The sequence below is a fragment of the Crassostrea angulata genome, chromosome 1 (genome assembly GCF_025612915.1).
Source record: "Crassostrea angulata isolate pt1a10 chromosome 1, ASM2561291v2, whole genome shotgun sequence".
Lineage (NCBI taxonomy): Eukaryota > Metazoa > Mollusca > Bivalvia > Ostreida > Ostreidae > Magallana > Magallana angulata.
Window position 1 is genome coordinate 10,373,251 of NC_069111.1, and position 22,817 is coordinate 10,396,067.

The window sequence follows — 22,817 nt, forward strand, 5'->3', positions numbered from 1 at the left end:
AGGGGTGTTTTGTGTTTTTCCAAGCACGGACTCTCTTTCAGACGATAACTTTGTTTTCAGGACACGTTGATCTTTACTCTCAAAAAGTGATTCTAATGTTCTTCCTAAAAGAACAGATGTTTTATATCATGTTTTTTTTTTCAAATTCATGCACAGTATTTAAGGCAGCGCAAAGACAGCCTCACTCTAGAAACTATGTGTTTATCAAGTTGGACGCAGATTTGTTTGGAAAGAGGGGTACGTCCATAATAATTGCAACCGGTCTTAGGGAATTATTTTAATGTTCCTTTCTTGAATGCCAGTGATTCCTTTAAGTCTCAAAGTAGTTTTGAGTTGAGGCAATGAGTTTCGAAATGCGTGGTATTAACTTATTCTTTTTTTTTCCTACGATGGGAAATATTGATCAGTAAGATTGGTGTTGCTTTGGGGTTTTATCTATCAACAATCTTCACCACGCACATTTGCAATACTATGATGAGGGGTTATGGGTGATGCAATTCATTGATTAAAAGGTTATGTATATTATAAAAGTTTTTGAAAGTATTGAGAATGATTGACACTTGTTTTGTTACATTTGTAACCTTTTATGAATTATGAAAACATGTATTTTTATAATATTTCTTCGTAAATTATATGATAAAGGAAAAGGTTAATTCCACATCAAACTTTTTCCAGAAAACAATATACATTTTTTAAAAGCTTCTTCAGCAATCTTGTGTTACCTATGGCTATTGGAATATACTAAAGTAAGTTTTAGAAGATTATCAATAGGTACAAGTTGCAATCCGTGGTCCTATTTATCAAATATGCATGTATTTCAGATTAATAAACAAAAAAGTTTTTGTCGCATATCGTAAGATTAATTTTACTTTTTTTCTATAAGCACAACTTTAATTCGAGAGGCATCGGAGTTTTATCATGCTATTGTATATCGATGGCTCGACTTTGTACATCGTACAATAAAAAAATTGTTTATACTTAGAAAAGTCTCCCTTTGCAAAATTAGGTTGTTTGTATCAATAGTAAATTTAGCGCTGACGCTCTCATCAAACTGTCTCGGAGAATGATTAATATTCTCTACAGCTTGTGTGAAAAGCGCTCTCCAAATGATGCATGAACAGATACTAAGACAAATATGTTAAACAATATTTCATTGGTGCCCTCGGGCATGACGTCACAAAAAGACAATATGGGAGATAGTCCATGAGACTTTTTAGGAGAGATATTTTGGTCGATTTTTTCTCTGGCATTTTGTGGGATTTTACACAACATTGTACTTAATCCATTGTTTAATTATTCAGTCGAGTTCGTGTGGATTTAAAACATAATGAAAAGGTCTGTGGATTTTGTGAAATGGTAATCAACAATGACTTATGACCTTATTGTTGTAGAAAGTTACTTTTTCACTGTCTGAAGTTGACATAGTCAACATTTGGAAGTGAACCATGATGATTTTACAATGGCGTTTACCTATGGTGATGTGGTCATTCTTCCTGATATATGGAATGTGTTTTATTTTTGTATTTTCTACAAAAACCGAGTTCCGAATAGCATGGATGGCTCCGAAAAAAGAATATTATAACCTTAGTGCATACTCTAGTGTTGGGGCATTAAAAATCGCCCTTACTGCTATACGTACGAATCCCACAAACCGAATCCAGTCTCTCCACAACTCTACCATAAAGTAAGTAGATAGGATTTAAGATGTCTTCTTATTATCATACACGGAATAAAAAATAATGTTGGAATTAAAAGGTAGGGTATTTAGAAAAATGCTTTAGGGACTAATGAATAAGTTATATTTACCTACTTAATATAAAAAATTATATATATGATAAGTTTTCTGTTATTGTATAGTTGACGAAGCAGTGAGCATTAAATACCTATATTTTCTTGTAACTTCTCTTGGTCGATATATTTGAAATTCATTCTGAGGGTAAAGTGAAGAAAATTATCATAAATTGATAAAATTAGCTTACTTTAGCTTTTATTCTTCATACATTTTTTAGATTATTTTTTTTTTCTAAAATGAAACTGTCAAACAAAATAAGAGAGTGAAAGCATTAACACATTTCTCACGAAATGTCAACTTAATTTGCAATTCATATTATAATTTCATCTACCATTTCTGCAATAAATTTTCATTTCATCGAAAACCTTCCAAAACGCATGATAAAGGCAAAACAATGCAGATTAAGTAAAACATGACGACGTGTATATATGCTAAAAACCTTTATATGTTTTACGAGTTCTTTGATTCGTAGGCACTGTCACGCAGTGCAAAGTTTGTATCCCTCCTTATACATACATCAATTATAGCACATGTGGATGGTGGTAGGCAAGACCTGGAGCCCCCCCCCCCCCCCCCATTCCTTCAACGTATATTTAATGCGATCATTTTTTGCACGTAAATAGCAAAAGGAATTTCATATTGTCCTCATCCTTAACATTTGTAAAATCAATGGGTTTTCAGCTAAAAAAAAAAAGAACGCAACAAAATTAGCGTTACACATGTACCGAAAAACAAATATAGATATAAATACACATCACTTTTATATTCTTCTTTCGTTGTAGAAAGTAAATACAAGAAGAGATATTCGATTAGAAATGTCTTCTTTTTTAGTTCGCAAACAACCTTACACTTCTGTTTTGTACAATAGGCTTGCAGGTGACATGTTAATTAGTTGGACCATGTCATGTTCACGAAGGCATTAATCAGACTGCACGGTGGCCCGGGGCTATGGAAAACACACACCGTACACATCCATGCATCGTCAATTACGGCTTAATCAGCTGATTAGAGTCTAATTGAGTGGGGCAGATAAACCAAGCGATAAACATCACAATACCTAATACATACGCATAGCAACATCAAGATTAGGATAACTCCTTTAAATATATTAAAGCACATAGCTTTAGTATAGTGTTTCTATATTGCTACCAATAACCTGCCTTTGGGATTACTTGAAAATAAATAGATGTTTGCCTTCTCCCTGCTTAGTGTTTTTAACTAGCGGTCTATAAGTTAAGAACTAAATCTTTTTCAAGTTGCACGAAATAAAAAAAATGCTGATGTTGTTTTTAAAAAAATTGTCGAAAAAGTTTTTGTCAGTCGGTCAAGGAAGGACAAACAAATAATCTTGGTCTTGGGTGCTCTTGGTTCTATAGTAATATACTTTTATAGAGACCTTTATCGAAATTTCAATAAAAAGTCACAATGTTAAGTAAATGATAAGAAATTCTGTTTTAATTTATTTTTGATTTGTGTGTAATTAGCAAACAAAAAACGAATTATCTTGTTTGGATTTGATAAATTTGTTTTAGGTCATGACACATGTTATTCTGAATATTCTATAGATATCGCCGTTTTAATGATTAATTAATAATACTAGGGGGTAAATCATAAATATTCTGATGACAACATTCACGACATTGTTAGTAATACATGCGTACCATAGACTACAGTAAACTATGCATACATACTTTTGACTTTTGAACACTGATTGCGAACAAAGTTCGTTATCACCAAATGTTATCAAAGGAATAAAACGTTGATCATAAAAGTACTTCTATTTCATGAATCTTATCAAAAGAGACATGATTTAATCTGCGGATTTTCTAGTTTTCTTCTTTCTTTTTCAATTTATTGTTTACAATGCTCTTCAAGATTTTTCTTATGGATCGCTCTTTATATATTAACAATTCAAATATAACAAGCAAGATACGCAGCACATAGAGCGCCATTTCTTAGGTTGTATAAGATCATCGTTTAGATATCAATCGTTCATCTTATTTAAGTCAATTAAAAATGTTTTTAGCTTTTGTCACATTTAATTTTAGTAAAAATAAGTTATTTTCTATTCAGTAATTTTTATTTAAAAAGTGAGCTCAGGATGTCCTCTTTCAAATGTGGCTGATGATATTAAGATTCTAATTCTTTTACCTTAAGTACCTTACTTAAACAATTATTTATTTTTTAAATAAAAAATAATTTTTGACATTTAAGTTTAAATAATGACCATATCCAATAACCTAAGAGAAAGTAAGATGGCTATGAGAGAAATTCGTCTAATCTCAATGCATTGACCAGTATATGTTCCTAGTTTTTGTCTCTACTATACCACAAGAACTGAAAATAATAACTTTTGATTATGGGAATGATGGCAAAAACATCTTGCAGAACGTGAAAGTAAACATCCCGAAATTATTAATTGTATTTAAGATTTGGTTTGTTATGTAATTATTATTGTAAACATAAATATGTTGACAGTTTACTTGTATGGAAGACGTCGTTGGTCTCTTGTATAATGCATAGGTGTATTTTGATTATCAATCATCCAAACAAGACATGGGACACAAGTTTCTATAAAACCAGATAAAACCAGATTTTAACTGATGTTAAATTTATTCATTAAGATATTAACTGAAAGTACATTGTGCTAGTAAATAAATTCACAAAGCATTTCGTTAAGTTTAAATGAAATGCATATACATTGATATTCATTTTAAAATGTTTTTTGTTGTGGCAGGGAGGAATATCCAAACATTGCAATGTATAGTTGAATCAGTTCACAACAGTCACTTTTTATTGATCAAATTTAACGTTTTTAATACGTATTATTTTTCTCTATCAGAGTCCGATGGTACGATACAGACTGCAACGCAAAGAGTGCATTAGCCGCTGCCGTGGACGCTAAATCCAAGTTTGATCCGCACCTCTTTCTCGGTCCGCCATGTTCAGTCGGTAGGTACAAACTTCAGGCCTTTGATAAATCAGAAAACAGTACATCAAATTATACTTCCTTTTCTTTCAGATATAAATTAAATTTATCTTTGAATTGTGAAATTCTGTCGTTTACCACCAGAAATTTCGAAATCTGTGTACATACTTTACCAATTTGACACATATTCTTTTATTTTCTCACACAAATTGGTCATTGTCTGTCTAAACAATTTATTTAATGTTTCCATCTGTTTTTAATCACATTGATTTTTTGTATCTTGATTGAATTGTCTTTCTAATTATTTCAACACAACTTAAACACCACAGAGTATGCAAATGAATGTATGTCATGCATATATGTACATATTCATACAATGCAGCAAAAACTAAACGTCTTGTATGCTAATGCCCACAGGCTTAACAGTCAAATAGCCCGAAGGAGTCACCTGTATGCATATTCAAATAATGGATGTTTATTATTGGTTCCACTACAATCTGATAAGCACTAAACGTAACATACTAATCTATATAATAGTCAAGTTCATGTTTTCACCAGAAACTGTAATGATAAGGTTGCCTATTATGTATTGTCAGCAACATATAAATTCTGCGTACGTAGCGACAAATTGTCGGTGGTTTTTTTTCAATTGCTACCTAAGTTTATTGTTTTATTTCCGGTTATAAATTATTAATTCCTTGAGTTTAAGCTAAGGTGAATTTTGAATTTAAATGTGATCATGAAAGGCAACAATAGTAGTTTTTTTTAATGATACCAACTTCGTCTTTTGTTTACTTATTTGGATAAAAAAAAGACAAATTCTAAATAATTAAACAATGAAATAAAGGTACATTTATCAAAACTCTCATAGCAAGAAATTTAAGCAGGAATAAGAGTAATTCCTATATATTTTTTTACACTTTCAAAAGTAAACTTGTGGATCATATGTCCTTGTTTGGTCTTCACAGATACTTCAAGATAAATAATACGCATTATATCAGATGTCATAGATTTGAAATTAATGATATAAAAGTTTTATTCGTTCCTTTTCAAACGCATTTTAGTTGTTATGTAGCTGAATGTTATTTTATTGAATATGTATCAGCCAGATACTGATGCTAACAATTCACTCACATCGATGATTTCAGCAATAAATACTTTCTATGGGTAGTTTATTGATATATGAAGGGTACAAGCATTGCAGAAAAAAACCCCAAATAAACCGCGACAATATGATTCGCTTTTTTTCAGTATCATCAAAATCGGATCTCTTAAGAAGGACCGGTGGTCATGGCCATTTTTTTTTTAGACTTTTAGACTGAAATGATTTACTTTAGAGAAAATTCTCATTATAAAAATACCGAAAATACCCATATTTAGATTTTTCTTTAATAAATAATCAATTGTAGGTAAACAAATCATATCTGAAAGTTTCTGGTAGACCTGATGGTTAATGTGTTGACCATCCAGCGTCCCTAAAGAATAGGGACATAGTACTCAGTAGATGGAAAAATAAAAATGTATCTATTCATTGAAATCAATCTAATTGCATGCATTTTTGTTATAGCATGGTGTTGATGAATCAGGGCATTCCTTGCATATTTTACAGATGCAATAGAGACAACAAAGACATTTTAAAGAATGAACTTCTCAATGATATGATAGTTTTTATGGTCCTTGAACCAAGCATCCTATAAAAACCTTTAAAGTATATTTAATCACTTAATATTTGAATAGGGCCAATACGTGTATATTTGGTCCATAATTTGCATATTATAAATAAATATAAGAATATGAAAGAACTTAACAGTCAAATAGCCCCTGGTAGCTGTTTCGCTTGTAACGTGATACGTATGCTATTATAGAGAATAAATTTTACATTTTAAGAAAAGAAATGAAATTTACGCGATCAAATGTCTCAAAAAGTTCAATTTGGATGTAAAATTTGCTGATTCGGGATCATATCTTAATAGATGCCCTTTGGTTTTCAACCAATTTAGATGTAGTTACTCGACAAATCCAGTTTTTATCTCAATGCAATGCTATTTATTTCTATACGTTTATTACAAATAGTCAAATTTTTCAAAAAAAAAATCCCCAATTCTTTTCATCGTAGGTCTAACTGTATCATACAGATATGCTTTGCATAAAAAGTTGAAAAATATACCGATACTTGTCCGAAAATGATGCAAATTTAGGTAAAATGTCCATGACATTTAGTGACATATCTGTTTTAGGGATGAAAGGAGTTGCTCTCCTGGCCTCGCATTGGAAAACCCCAGTGTTTGGGTGGGTGTCACAAGAAGAAGAATTTCAAGACAAGAAAATGTACTCAACTTTAGTGCGGTTTTTAGGACCATTGAATCGATTTCGTGAGTGTTATTTTTTACTCTTTTTTGAAAATTAGATTTTTTAAAAAAAAAACCATGAGATTATATTATCAAAAGAAATGTTTCTGTATTTGGTCGTCCTTTTTATAGCAAATGTGATGTTCCATCTGCAGTCCCTCTTTAAATGGTCACAGTTTTCTGTGGTTTATGACAAGAGAGATCCATACAAGGCAGTGGCCGAGGCCTTATATGAGAAGAAATCTATCGAAAACATGGATTCATCGATGAATTGGTATAAAATTGTCAACTCTTTCAAGGTGTCCAACGACATGAGCGATAAACAAATAGAGGAAATCTTCCGTCAAATTAAAAAGTACTCGCGAAGTAAGTTATTTTGAAATTATTTTGAATTTTGTTTTCGAACGCATTTTTTTCAATTTTAGCTGTATGATACATAAATTTGATTTATTTGCTATTTGAAAAGATTTATTTGTGAGTGTTCCAATAAAGATGCAACCACATTCGTTAGAAACCAAAGTCTTAGCTAAATGTTATTTATCTTTGATGAATTCAATGATTACGTTGTTTTTAATTAATAGTTTGTTTGAAAACTAAGACACCAGTCTGATGATTGCTAGCAACTCGTTGATTGAATCTTTAATTGTGTATTGAATAATTCATGTTCTGTTCAGATTGGCTTTTTAGAATGGAGTAAATATTGCCAGTCGTGTAATGCTACCATGTAAACAAGCAGCATAAATTTTTCATAAAGTGATCTCTACCCTTAAGCATGTTTCTCTAAAAACTTAAAGCTAACACTTGCTGACCTCAAACTAGCTCGCTCTTTTTTTTCTCGATTTCATATGAAGTTCACTATTAAAAGCAGAACTAGGAATGGAAATGGTCATGATAATTCTTTCACACCTTTTAATCACTTATAAGAACAGTGGATCTCCTAAATGTTAGTTTAAATTTTTATAAACGCCTTCAAATTACCTTCAATTTAGATATAAAGTGCATAAAATTTATTCACTTAAACTTAACTGTTTAAAAAAAAATCTCTTTAAATCTAAACAAATCAAAATTAAGTTATTCTTTGTTTAAAACATGATTAAATAATTCCATAATGATTTACTACAAAGTATATTTAGAAAGGAATGAGCAATAATTTCATAGGCCATTATTTTATATCTTATGCATAATTAACAAAGAATACCACAATATTCTCTGTATTATATGTAACTAATTTACCGGTTCTCCTCGGACTAAATGTACTTTACTTACATAATACCGAAAATACGCAATTAAATCAATTGACTTAGTGAAAGATAATAATGACCTTGCAAACTTTTCTGAATATTACTTTACAGCTTTATTTGCAATTATTACTATTAAAAAAGGTTCACTTAAAATGTGACTATTTGTTAGTGGGCTCGGGTATTATTTTTCCACACAGTGTGTTAATCTTACAGTTGTTGTTATGGCCCTACCTTGGTTGGATATGCGGAAATATATGCTGGTAGCCCATAGACTTGGAATGAGCAATGGAGAATATGCTTTTCTCTGTATTCATGGAGATGTAAGATTTTTACTTCTTATTTAGCCATCAAAATTCATTTCAAAACTATTACATTCAAATTTTGAAACATTTAAACAAGAATTAAGCGTAACGGCTTCTTTAATTTTAAAAATTTCGTAAAAGGTAAACATAAAATATGAGGAGTTATTTCTTCTGAATATAAGTGGCTTTTTATGAATTTATGTGTGGTTATGAAGTAACTCAATATTATACAGTATATAAAAACAAAATATCTATGATATAGGCAATATATTTTATTCATAATGAAAATACTACAAAATCTAAAACTGTATACATATTTTTAATTTGTTGTAGTTTTTAATAAAAAAAAACCCAAAAAGTAAACTCGATTTATTTGAATGTATTTGATTTTTTTAAAATTATTTATACACATGTACTAATCTATTCAATTATTCCACATTTTGAAAAAATTGTTAGAATTGTTTCATTGATCCAAATATACCCATAATCAATCTGTTTACTTATAATTAAATATAATGTCGTACGATAAACGTTGTTTTACTTCTTAACTGTTTATTATGTCAAACGCAACTTAATAAAAGTAGCTCTCTATGTGTACAATTGTGATTTCTTTATTTTCTATGAAGATGACTCACACATTTATATGCAATAGTTTTTGCTGATTCTAATTATATTTCTTACGTAATAGAATATTATTCAAGTTTTTAAGAAATCGATGTTTATAGAACTGTAAGCACCTTCGAGTTCTTCATAATTTTTTTTGAATTTTAAGCGTTGAGTGCTATATGATTCAACCTTATCATTTCTAGCTTTACACATATGATAGGATGGAGACAGATGTGTTTTCCGATTTGGTATGGCGAAAAAATGATTCATATGATAGTATAGCAAAGGATGCATTCGAACCAGTTTTTCATGTAAGTCATTAATTAATGCTTTTATTTCAACGAAGAGGGCATATTTTGAAATTGATTAAGTTTGGCAGTTAAATGGTGGATGTAAAAATAGTATGCCGCATATTGTAGGTCATGATGAAACCCTTAGAGAAAACGTATTGGGATCTATTCAAAAATGTTGCATCAGATTTAACTTCCAGGACAGATCCAAACTGGAATTTACCAGAACCGCCAGAAGAATACATCCCCGTGAGTAAAACACGTATATGTAGATAAATTATTATTGATGGCAACCGATTGCAGAAATGCAATTCGGTTAATCCCAATTTGTTTGGTCGATTAACCGTTAATCATATCAAAAAACATAAATGTATAGTTTTTGTTATAATTTTTTTAACCAATTAACACTATTAACAGGCTAAAAAAAAAAAACTATCAAAACCACATGACGCAAAAGGAACAATCTGTTGGTGGTTTTATAAGATTTATCTCAATTTTTTTTATTGTTTTTACCTAAAAATAGATCTAAAACTGCCGACAAGCCAGCATGCACATTTTCAAGAACTTTTCTATGACATACAACAGTTTCGTAGTCAATTTTCGTTTTACTTACATTCAAGATTAATATGTGATCTGCAAGGAAAAAACTTTGCATCTGACAAGATCTATATATCTCGTTAAACTGTGTGTCATGACATAGTCAAATTCATGCATTTGCTATATGATTTGATAACTGCATGTTGAATGAGAAAGATGTTAAATATAGTACATATTGAATATTAGATATAGATAATTGTAATGGTACTCAACATCACATCTTATTATCAATTGATAATTATTAATGATATGGAAGTGAAATGTCGATAAAAAGTAATTATAATTTACACCTACATGTACGAGTCACTCATCCCTAGGGCCATAATTGTAACCGGTTACCATCGTTACAACAAATTAACTGATTAGCAATTACTATCACTAATTTAAGTTCTATACAATTTCCTTTTTTCAAATTCAAATTGCATATTGCCATTCGAATTCCAACGAGTCCCGACTAATTTCATATAATATTTTAGCCGGATGCCTATGCGCCGTACCTATATGATGCTACACTGGTTTGGGCAATTCTTGCAGATAAGATATTGAAAGAAAATAAAAATCCCCATGACGGAGAGTACATGTTCTTGAAAGCTACAACACTCACAGACGAAGGTAATCTATCGTAAAACTTAAGTGTTTGTATTTCCACGTGTTGGGAAGTTTTACAGAGTAAATCCAATGGGTAATATTTATATGTTTTACTTTGTGTCAAATATTTTTCGCTATCTCGATTATTTTATGGACCACAATAAGTGACACCTCCGTTGTTTCTTCAATGCAAATAAATCACCAATAAACAAGAAATAAGAAGTTTCCGAACTACCGGCAAGGATTAATTGTCTATTAGAATTGAATTGACCTTTTGGACAGGTATTGGTTTTAGTCTTTACAAAAGACTTATCGATTTCCGTTCCAGTTCTTTAAGGCCACACACACTAAATTGTCAGTTTGTTGTGCATAGCACTCATTATATGAAGGGATTAATAAAAGAAAAACATCGTCGTTGTCTGGACTGGAAGCATCGAGGACGCTTTTTAGTTCATTATCTATAGAGAAGTTTGGAAAGAAACTTTAAACGTTTAAATCGACTGTTTACAGACTCTACCACCTAGCGTAGTTTTTGTAACAAGCTTGAGCTATTGGCTTCTTCTGTGGTATGCTGTTTCATCTTTTTGTTTAGAAATGCTGGCATCGCACACTTAAACCCCAAGACTGAAATTGTTTCAACAGCATTGCAAAACCCACGATCAAGAATAGATATATCATTTTTATTTAGCCTATCTACGATTCCTGCTGCATTCGTATTTAACATGTTATTTAACATGTATGCATCGCAAAAAATGGCCCCATAACACTTACGATATACCCATCGCTACTATTGACCATCATGGGTTTTATGAGTGGGCGACCTTTATGCATTGAAAAGCATCTCAATGTTGAGTTTAAGAACTACTTTTCTCTATATATATGTAGATGCCGTCCATTACAAGAACGCTTGTATCATCTACCCAGTCAGATAAAAAGTTTTTCTGCAAAGACAGTTATGTGATTTTCGATTATTTCGGAAAGTGTATTATGAGGAAACCATAGAAACGAACGTACAAAATCCTCGATAAAGGCTTTTTGCCGAATAATGTACTAGATCTATTTTGCAGTACTTCTCCCACAATTGTACAATTTCCCATAGTTGTTTTTGAATTGCAAACCCGGCAGTTTTTGCTCGGCATTTTATTTCTGCGTGGCACTTTTCTCGAGTAACACAGAGTGAATGATTCTTGTCGTCAAACAAAGCGTGCTTACACTAAGGTATATTTTCGGTTGATTACTTTTTACATAATTATGTACTTTTATACTTCATAACAAAAAAATCTTTACAGAGGAGGTTGATGGATTGACAGGAAAAGTGAATTTAGATAACCATGGAGACAGAAATTTAAACTTTCAAGTCCTGGACATGACTGAAAATGGCACATTTGAGAGCATACTGACTATCAAATATCAAAATAAAATGATGCAAGTCAAATTTGATGTAAGTACCGTTCCCTTTTCTCAATTTTCCAAAATTGTATTTGACGCACTTTAAATAGTCATTTTTGGATGAGAGGTAACAATATATTTAAAGCTTTAATTTTTTACCAGATCTTTTTAGCTTTCTACTTATGCAGCAATGACAATATTTTTTTTCAATGAAAAGAACAATAAAACTGAGGAAAATCTCAGTCGCTGGCCAAACGGTAAAGTGGGCATCAAATACGCTCCTCCAGACGAACCAATCTGTGGCTTCGATGGAAAGAAGTGCCCAGAACAAGACGAACAGCCAGGTAAGCATTACACTTCTGTTAGTATCGAAAGCAAAAATCAGCTTCAGTTGTGTAAATGAATAGTTAGAACAGATTAAACATGAGGCGTATCCTACGTTTGCACTTATTGACGGAGTTGTGCGACAAAGTATTGATAAGTCATTAATAACAGGGGTGCCTATGGCATCTTCTCCACCAGTCAAGGGTTCACTGAAGCTGGAGATACCGGGAAATTTCGTCAGTAATACTGAAGTCGATAGTGATCCATCGTTAAGCAAACGTTTCGATCTGTTGTTTTGTCAAAAGATGGATAAATATCATAGCAGCATTCATTTTGTACATAAACCAGAGGGAATAGAAGTTTTGCATATAGATAGATAGAGAGATAGAGATAGATAGAGAGAGAATACAGAATAAAATGTCAGTCATTTAATAATTTTCATTAAATGAAACCGAACACTGTGGTATTTTATATAAATATATATATATATATATATATATATATATATATATATATATATATATATATATATATATATATATATATATATATATATATATATATATATATATATGAAAACACAAAGATCGAGTAAAACATAAGCGCTTTCATTTTCTTCAGATGTTTTACAATACAGCATTGTAAAACATTTGAAGAAAATGAAAGCGCTTATGTTTTACTCGATCTTTGTGTTTTCATTTATTTAAGTTTAATATATATTTCAACGAACACTTAGGTTTTTCTTGGATATATATATATATATATATATATATATATATATATATATATATATATATATATATATATATATGGCAAAATTAATATTACAATGTATTATTTTTTTCGATTTCTTTATTTAAACTTTGAGCCACAAGCTCATTTAAATTGTACACAACTTCGAAGTACATGTATGAACATTTGCGAGGAACGCAAAGGATTGATCAACTAATCAAATTTCATTGTGTTTATGGTTGTTTCTTTGTTTCAGACAGGACATTTATCTACGTCTTCTCTGCTGGTGGAGTTGTGTTTGTCATCGTTGTGGCTACCATTCTATATTGCATCCTAAAGTAAGGACTAATTGCATGTCATCTCAAACTCAATCTGCCTTAATAAAACACTTTTAATATGTTCTTTGGTGTCTTTTTGTACTTGTGGTGTTAACATTGCATGGATTATTTCTTGATCAATCGAAAGTGAAGCTACATTGAGAGGAAGAACTCAACTGACTTCACTTATTGGTCTCGTAGACTTCCAAGTAGTTGTTGTAACCTTAATATATATTGGAAAATTGGCTATTCCTCTTGTGCAATGTTTTGTTCAACGTAATTTTACTCACTTTTTTTTAATAATTGATTGCTTTAATTAGTGGTCGTCAAGGCTACTATTCTATATTGCATCCTAAAGTAAGGACTTTCCAAATTTTGTGCACGAATTTTTCGAAATCTATTCGACCGATCTCAACCATTTTTTCACAGATGTTTGGGCGTGATCTAAACTTTATATATATTTCTTATTTTTTTCGTAGTCACTTCCGGTACCGAATTGTCGGCCATTTTGTAATTTTTTACGACCCATTTTGTGCAGCTATAAACTCGGAAACCATAAGAGATATGAATATGAAATTTTCGGGATAAATAGACTATATTTTGAAGTTGTGCAGCATGTAGTTGTTTTATGCCTGTTGCGCCATTTCTTGGAGCTCGCCTGGGCACGAAAACTGGGTACAAAATTTCATTCAAAATTTTCACAAGACATATATAACAAAAGTGGTAGAGAATTAAAAGTTCTTTCCAACGAAATCAAGAAAAAGGGGCTGGCTCCTTTATTTAGGGGCCAAGACACTCTTAAACTCTTTTACAAATAACTTAAAAACGATAAAGATTTTGTAATGCATTATAGAAGCAAAGTTGTTGATTGTACCAACATCTATTAGAAAAAAATATTGCCACGCCCATTTATTACGTAATAAGGCACTTCTAGGGACCAAAGTACTTAAACTTTGATGCAATATATCTAGAGAAGCGGAAATATTTTGTTAGACATCATAGAAGAGAAAATGTTTGAATTAATGATTTAAATTGATTCCATATATCAAAACACGAATTTTTGTCCCCATTAGGGATCTAGAGGGCTGGCCCCTAAAATAGTCAATCATTTGTATCTCAAAAGTGATCAACAATTTTAGATGAGTGTAAGAACAATATATGTTAGTATTCTTAAGACCTTTTCAAAGAAATCAGGAAAAAGGGACTGGCCTCTTAAATTAGGGGCCAAGGCACTCTTAAACTCTATTACAAATAACTTAAAAATAAACGATAAAGATTTTGTAATCCATTATAGAAGCAAAGTTGTTAATTGTAGCAATATCTATCTGGAAAAGATGAATGTTTTGAACAAACAAGTTAGCTAAGTCATCAAACGGTTGTATGCAAGTATTGAAATACATAAGTTTATCGAAATTTTATATTTTCTTTTTACAAATATTTGGTACAAGATGTAATCTAATAATTCTTAGCATTTTGTCTGTGTTTTCTCAGAAAATTTTCTGTTGCTTAACTTATTTTATTTCATTTGAAGGCGATACAGAAGGATTAAAACATTAAAAAGTATGATCTGGCAAGTTCGGTTTGAGGAGATTGACTTTGTTACAGCGTTGCTTACCGGAAGTGTAAGGGTAAGACAACACAAAGTAGATTACGTTTTTACATTGATTATCAAACATGTAGAATCAAAACACGAGACAAAATTGTGATTTGTGCTGAATTTTTCGAATACATTAAAGGACTAGTGTTATTTTCCTTGAAAGGAAAAATTCGCCAGTTTTAATTTGTTCAATTTGCTCTCAGTTTTTACGGTCGAAAATAAGATAATCGATTTAAAACTTCCATGTACAACTTGTGTTGATGAGAGTTTCAAAATGATGCAAATCCTATAAATTAAGATAAAGCGAAAATAAACTAGCGGAAATACGTTTTCTGTCATTTAGATTACCATCTTTTTAAATTTCTAACAGTCAAGTTTTAAAAACCTTGCCAGAAGAAAAGGAAGCGGGAATAAAAGAAAATCTCGTCCAAGTAGAACGGAGAGCCCACTACGGAACGCCATTCAGACCTCGCCTGATCACTCCCCGGCATTCCTCAGTAAACCGGAACAGGGGGCCATGTTCGGCTCTGTGGCTTACATAAGAGGTAAGTGTACACGTATAATCATGTATCATGTATCAGAATTGTTCAACTTCATCGTGTTTCTTGAGTATAAATTTAAATTATATTTTGAGAAAACCTGTTTTAAGACTAAAAATATCTAGTCTGTGTTTCACTGTTGAAGGAAGCCTTGTGTCGGTAAAGCGCCTCACGAGGAGCAATATCAACTTAACCAACATGCCAAAGCAAGTATTGGAGGAACTTAACAGAGTGAGTTCATATCTCTAATTGTACAATTTTAAATTCATTAGGAAATGACTTATTTTATTAATTAACCGTCTAAAAATTAAAAGTCAAATCAAAGGTTTGTATCGGAGTTATTTTTTATTTGATTGGGTCTGGGGTTTTTTTAGTGCTGAGTGGGATCAAATACGTTGTTTGAGAATTTAAGAAATTCATTTTCTTTTTATTGAACTTTGATATTTCTGTGTCAAATTTACACCTTAACAGCTCATGGAGATGAAGCACCAGAATTGTTGTGCTTTTGTTGGAGCCTGTATAGACCCTGGTCGAATCCTTCTACTGTGGGAATACTGTCACAAAGGGAGTTTACAGGTAAAACTACTTTTTCATAATATTATTAAATAATTATATAGAAGTACATTTATTATAAATGAGTTATTCTGAATGGTTAACGTCGTCTTTTATATGCATGTATTGTTGATTTTTTTTTGTTACATCTAAAACATTATTTTACAGGATGTAATTTGGAATCAAAACATCAAACTAGACAGAATGTTCATGTTTGCGCTGTCTCAGGATATAGCAAAGGTAATCATGGGGGACAAACTCATTCAAATTCATGTCAATAAAATTATGTCAATAATTTTATAACATCACACAAAAAATGATCCATAAATTTAAGTTTATTTCCTCAGAATGTTTTTATTTTTTATTTAAGGGGTTAGATTTCGTTCACAAGAGCTCAATTCATTACCATGGAAACTTGAAGAGTTCTAACTGCGTTGTGGACAGCCGATGGACGTGCAAGTTGGCGGACTTTGGGGTTCCAAGCCTACGTCATTCTGACAAGTGTCATAAAGAGGATGAGAACCCAGACAGTAAGTATATTCTAAATGTACCTTCAAAATAGCCTTCCTCATCACCGTACTATTGGCATTCATGATTATAATACTTTTTGTTTTTGATATCAATTGCAAATGGGTTTCATATTCTGAACTGTACTGCACGATCACAACAATAAAATAATAGAAAATACATTTTTTTAATTTTGTTACAGAACTGCAATGGACTGCGCCTGAACTGCTTCGATCGGAGAAGTCGATTGACAAGCAAAAGGTCGATATTTTTTCTCTTGGGATTATCCTTAAAGAGATCTTCACTCGATCAGGTCCCTACACAGAATACCCTTTCCTAAGAATACACGGTGAGAGAGTTATTTAATATTGTCGTAAGGTGGGTATTTTTTTTTTTTTTAAATTTTTGGACCGATGGTGGAGGATAAGAAGAAACTGCTAACTATATATTTCGTGTGACAAAAGTATTTTTTTCTCTCGTCTCAGAAATAATAGACAAGGTTCGATACCCGGTGTGTGGAGCCCCAACATTCCGTCCAAAGCTCTCTGTGGAGGTCCAGCAAACACCAGAGTTACACGCCTTGATTGATGAATGCTGGAATGAAAGTGTGTTCGTTAGACCTTCTGCTGGGAGAATACTGAAAACTCTGGCTAGAATTAATCCTTCTAAGTAAGTGTTTATGACAATTGTACTTTTTGATTTTGTTTTGATACGGTCGTGTAGTTTAATGTTTACTGACAGCAGTTGATAATCATGTACAATGGCAGAGAGTCGATTAATATTGGTATTCTAGAGATGCTGTAAAATAGCACCATAATTACAATTGTATGCAAATTTTTATTCTTATTTAAAAAAATGATATTACGTATAATAAGTTTTGCCGCAGAACAGTGACAAATAACAATGTAAACTGTTTTCTCACCATAAAAGAAATTCCAAATGTTACATATGGTATAATGTGATCCAGACATTCTATAACTTACAGTAATGTTTACTCTAAGAGCTTCAGTTGATCAACATATGCCGTAACATAAACAAAGTAAGTTCAAAACAATCAAAGTAAGGGGTTTTCCCCTGAACACGTCATACAGGCATATAGTTATTGATGTTGGTTGTTTTATGTTTTATGTTGGTCTGCTTCAGAATGACTATGATCGACAATATGATCGCTATTTTGGAGAAGCATGCCAATCATCTCGAGGAGTTGGTGGCGGAGAGGACCAGTGAACTAGACGCCGAGAAGAAAAAGACCGAGAACCTGCTGTACAGGATGCTGCCACAGTGAGTACACATGAAACATGAAGTGTTCCGAATGGACCCCTCTTAATTTTTTGCTATTAAACAGGAGCTTGAATAAAACCCCAATTGGTTGTTATACAATTGTGTTACTTTAAAGGTCTGTTGCGGATGATTTAAAGAAAGGAAAGCCTATTGAAGCAGAACATTTTGACGAAACAACGATTTATTTCTCCGATATTGTCGGATTTACGACAATATGTGCCGGAAGTACACCAATACAGGTAAACACACTCGCAGGAAATTGTAAATATATGTTTCCTTTCAAATTTTGTGTTGAAGCATCATTCTTAAACAAATATTTCTACTTCTCAGGTGGTCAACTTCCTCAACAGTTTGTACACGCTCTTCGATGACATCATCACAAGATACGATGTTTACAAGGTAAACTTTTACAGTAAATTAGCTTTCTACTATACTTACTATATATTTCAAATTGAATTTAAAACGGGTGCAGACTATTTCTGATGGATTTGAAGTTAATGGGATTTGGACACGATTTGACTTTTAAATTTTCAAATTTTATTTTTCCATTTTCAATGTTTATACTGATAAATGTATAGCAGTTCGTAATGCTCTGTCAAAATTTGAAACTCAAATATCAAGTTATAAGCAAGATACAGAGTTTATAATTCTTTGTTATGTAAACAATTCTTGAATATTGTCATTTTTTACGTATTCGTTGCATTGGTGTTTTCAATCAAATGTAACTTTCTTTTGTTGATAATAGTTTTAAGAAGATATTGAATAGTTGAAATGTTTTTTACATGCCATTTTCTCTAAGAAATGGTAATATTCTACATTTTTTGTAAACAGCAATAAGACTCGAGCTTTGTTTGAATAACTATCAATTCTTACATCTGTTTCTCGCTTGTAACTTGACTTTAACATTTAATATTTTGGTTAATCATTTATAATATACCAATAAACCATTCTATACATAAAAAATAAAAATAAAATTTTTGATCTCAAATCGTGTCCAAGTCCCTTTAAAAAGAAATCAGAATTATTTCTATTAATCATCTTAAATCAAACTGAAATTTAACCATATTGCAGGTTGAAACAATAGGGGATGCATACATGTTGGTAAGTGGTTTGCCAAAACGGAACGGAAACCTACACTCAAAAGAGATAGCAGATTGTGCAATGGATATCATGGCCTCGATAGGCACTTTCTGTATCCCACATCAGCCAAACACAAAAGTGAAAATAAGAATAGGTAAAAAATAGTTTAAATAAAAAAATTGGGGGGGGGGGGGGTTATCGTATATTTTGTTCTTTCATATGGCTTTTAACAAAAACATTCTTACTTTCATGTTTTAGGAATCCACTCTGGTCCGGTTGTCGCAGGAGTTGTCGGCCTTGCTATGCCACGATATTGCCTCTTTGGTGATACTGTGAACACTGCCTCTCGCATGGAGTCAACTGGTTTACGTAAGAAAATTTATTTTAAGTTTATAAATTTGTTCTAAAGATAGAAAAACATGCCGAAATGTGCACTAGTGCGTGATTACCAAAGTGCTTTCTTACTTTTTTAGCTCTAAAGATCCACTTAAGTTCCATGACAAGAGACCAGCTGGAAACATTTGGTTGTTATCACCTATTATACAGAGGAGAAATCAACGTCAAAGGCAAAGGAATCATGAAAACATATTTTTTGAATGGCAGGGATGGTTTTACAAAAGAATTGCCAAGCATTACTGAAGAAGGGAAGTGTTTAAAATTTTCGCCATCTGCTACGAGTGATCTACACAATATGGGGGTAGCTACCTCACCCGGGACACCCAAAACAAGCGTAACTGCAATTGGCGAAGGACTAATTATAGAGAGAAAGGAAATGCCGTCTGTGAATGAAACACTCCAAGGTTTTTCTGGAGAAGACAGTAAGAAAAAATGTGCTTCTGATGTCATGTCTCTGAATTTAGGTGACGTCTTACCAGACTCCGTTATAAAAACTGTAGAAAGATTCCGAAAAACAGGATTGAACTGTTTTCCGCAGGATACAAATGAAAAAGGAATATCTCGAAGGCATAGTTACAATGATGCAGCAAAGAAAAATTGTTTCATCCCTGCGTCGCATGATGCTGTGCCAATTTATGAACATGGGTCTGATGATATTAGAAAGAAACTAAGCACAGGTAGTCAGGCGACAGATTCCGGGATAGGGAGCTTCCGGCGAACGGGTAGCAGCAGCAGCTCTTTGAATGACGTCATAACCTCGTCATTAAAGAACATAACTTGCTTGGATGAAATCAATGTCAATTGTTTAATGAACAGAAACGTGAAATCTTTCCCAGACATGATGAATTCGACCCCAAGAGAAAATGGTAAAGTCCACAAGCGGAAGTTCAGCACAGGGGATGTTATAGATAGCATTCAGAGTTACAGGAATGGATATAGTGATGGAAAGCTCAAAATAAGAAAACTAAGTGCTGAGAGTTTCTTTGAAGGATATTGCATAAGTAAAAAAACTCCAAAGCAGGAAGAAACTCGAGGAAGGAAATACAGCATAGAAAGTTTTATCCGGGGGTTATTGGGGAACAAAACAAAACTGAATAAATCACAATCAACGGTGAAAGAACCTTGCATGATAAAGAGCATAGAAAAACACACCAAAGACTCGCGTCCTGTGAACAGTTGCTCTTTAACAGAAAACTGTCATGAAAACCTGGCTTTCCAGGGCGACCAAAACGAATTACATAAACACGACGAAGCAACAGTGCAGGAAATTGTGAACGAACTACACGAAATGGCAACTGATCCAAACAATATGGCGCCTGGTGTCTTACCGGTGGATAAATTGCCAATTTCCCTTAGACACATCTTTCCTCGGCACAGAGTTCTAGCCAAGTCGGACTCGGGATACGGTACAACTGAGAACTTGAGCATCGCGAGCGCAACAACTTTTCTGTGATAAGTCAGCAGTTTAACAATATTGCCGACGCTTTTTTGTCTCGTCATATGTATGCATGCATGAACGATCATAAATTTTGTTTGTTTTGTACTTAACTGTGCCAAAATATCAAATTAAATCTTACAAATATGCACTGTGCATCTTTAAAGGTCATATAAAACGATAAAACTGTATTTTTAGTCATATACGGGAATCAGTTCATGGCATTGGTTTTTTTTAATTTTATGCAAAATATCAGGACCACAGTCGACCAAAATCACCCAGTGGGGAAAAGGAACATCGACTTACGCGGCTTACTTCCCTTGCGTTTAACGTCAGTAAGACCCAATTGCCTTATAAAGCTCTGTAGTGAATACAAATATCCATGTCATTTTGCAGTAGAATTAAAGAAAAATACTTTTTATATAAAAACTTACATAATTATACAATACTCAACCGCCGCTGTACATTTTCTTTCAAGAAATTTAATCGTTTGCGTTTATTTTTGGGAGTTGATTTTATTCAACTCTCCAATGCAGTTTCTCTGGCAAATCGAAAGCAAAACATTATTTGGACCTAAGCACAAATCATCTCTACTGACAAGACTTAGATCTTGAAAATAATAGATAAAAATTCGGTGTAGTGTTTGCTTAACTGTTGTTTTTCAAGGAAACATATTAATAGCATATAAATAGTCAGATTTTAAAAAGTGCGATATATTTGTAGTCGTACGTATTGATTTAATTCGGAAAAATAAAATTTTTTGATTGAAAACGCACTAAACGTTCAACATAAACTTACAATTCATCGTCGAAGTCAAAATATAATAAACTATATCTGTGTTGGTCTTGTACCCAAGACAGGTAAGTTAAAAAAAATTCATAAAATACCGCAAAAATATGATTAATAAATTGTTTTGTGGTGACTTCAGCTTACATTACTACATTATATTTCAAACAAGTAAATTGTTGTATCATTATTTCTTCTTTTAAACCTGCAATTTATGGCGATATAAACAGTTTGTTACTTTGGAACTTTTTTAACCTATTTCGTAATCTTTAGCATTCTTTGCTTCAGATGTTTTTACTTTACCTGACGCTAATTTTTTTTCAAACACCCTTTTCATCCCAAAAATTGAAATGCTGATCTTTGTGTACAGGCACATATGGCAACTCTTGGTCTACATGTGAATTTGACACACCTCAACCTATTTCTCTGGTAAGGGTCATTAAGAAAATGGCAAGTCAGTAGATAAACTCAGCAGTTAGACGTCTAAATGATAGACACTTTTGTTTGCAATATATTGCAGGGATAAGTTGTAAGGAAAGATACTTTTTTGTCTCTTCTTTTTCTAGACCAACAGTATTGCAGGTGGTGTTCTGTGTTGCACGGACTCTCTTTCAGACCAGAGCCGTGTTTTTAGGACACACTTAGCTTGTCTTAGTTTATTCTCCAAATGTGATAATTATTTTCTTCCTAAAAGAACAGCTTTTCGATGTCATGTATTTGCAAATTCAAGCAAACTATTTATAGCGGTGAAAGACCGCCTCAATCTAGAATCATTGTGTCAAATAATTTTGCATATTTAAAGTTGGTCGCTGATTTGTTTGGAAATAGGGGTACGTCCATTATAAATGCAACCGTTTTAGAGTAACTTGTTCTATGTTTCCTTCTTGAATGCAAATGTTTCTTTTAAATCCTAATATAGTTTTGAGTTCGATGCATTATTTTTTTTAAGCACGACAGATAGAGAGACATCGGATTATTAGCCCGCTTTTGTAAATGAATAGCATGTACTTTATACATCTTACATCATTTTTAATGAAGATATTATATATACTAAGAAAAAATCCTATTTGCAAAAAACCATGTTGTATGTATCAATAGTAAATTTAGCACTGACACTCTCATTAAACTGTCTCGGAGAATGATTAATATGTTACAGCTTGTGTGAAAAACGCTCTCCAAAAGAGGCATG

General features: G+C 32.3%; 1 protein-coding gene across 1 annotated transcript; it reads left to right on the plus strand.

Annotated features, from left to right (window-relative positions):
• Window positions 1-1,197: 1,197 nt before the first annotated feature.
• On the plus strand, window positions 1,198-20,993 carry LOC128190048 (atrial natriuretic peptide receptor 2-like). Its single transcript, XM_052861932.1, has 25 exons — window positions 1,198-1,684; window positions 4,635-4,744; window positions 6,959-7,093; window positions 7,202-7,435; window positions 8,524-8,630; window positions 9,422-9,529; window positions 9,638-9,757; window positions 10,582-10,717; window positions 11,983-12,134; window positions 12,300-12,426; window positions 13,395-13,476; window positions 14,987-15,083; window positions 15,423-15,597; window positions 15,737-15,822; window positions 16,063-16,167; window positions 16,312-16,383; window positions 16,514-16,673; window positions 16,853-16,999; window positions 17,136-17,319; window positions 17,794-17,931; window positions 18,047-18,170; window positions 18,262-18,330; window positions 19,003-19,165; window positions 19,270-19,380; window positions 19,485-20,993. The coding sequence occupies exons 1-25, from the start codon at window positions 1,446-1,448 to the stop codon at window positions 20,858-20,860; spliced, it is 4,557 nt and encodes a 1,518-aa protein (XP_052717892.1). The 5' UTR covers window positions 1,198-1,445; the 3' UTR covers window positions 20,861-20,993.
• Window positions 20,994-22,817: the final 1,824 nt, after the last annotated feature.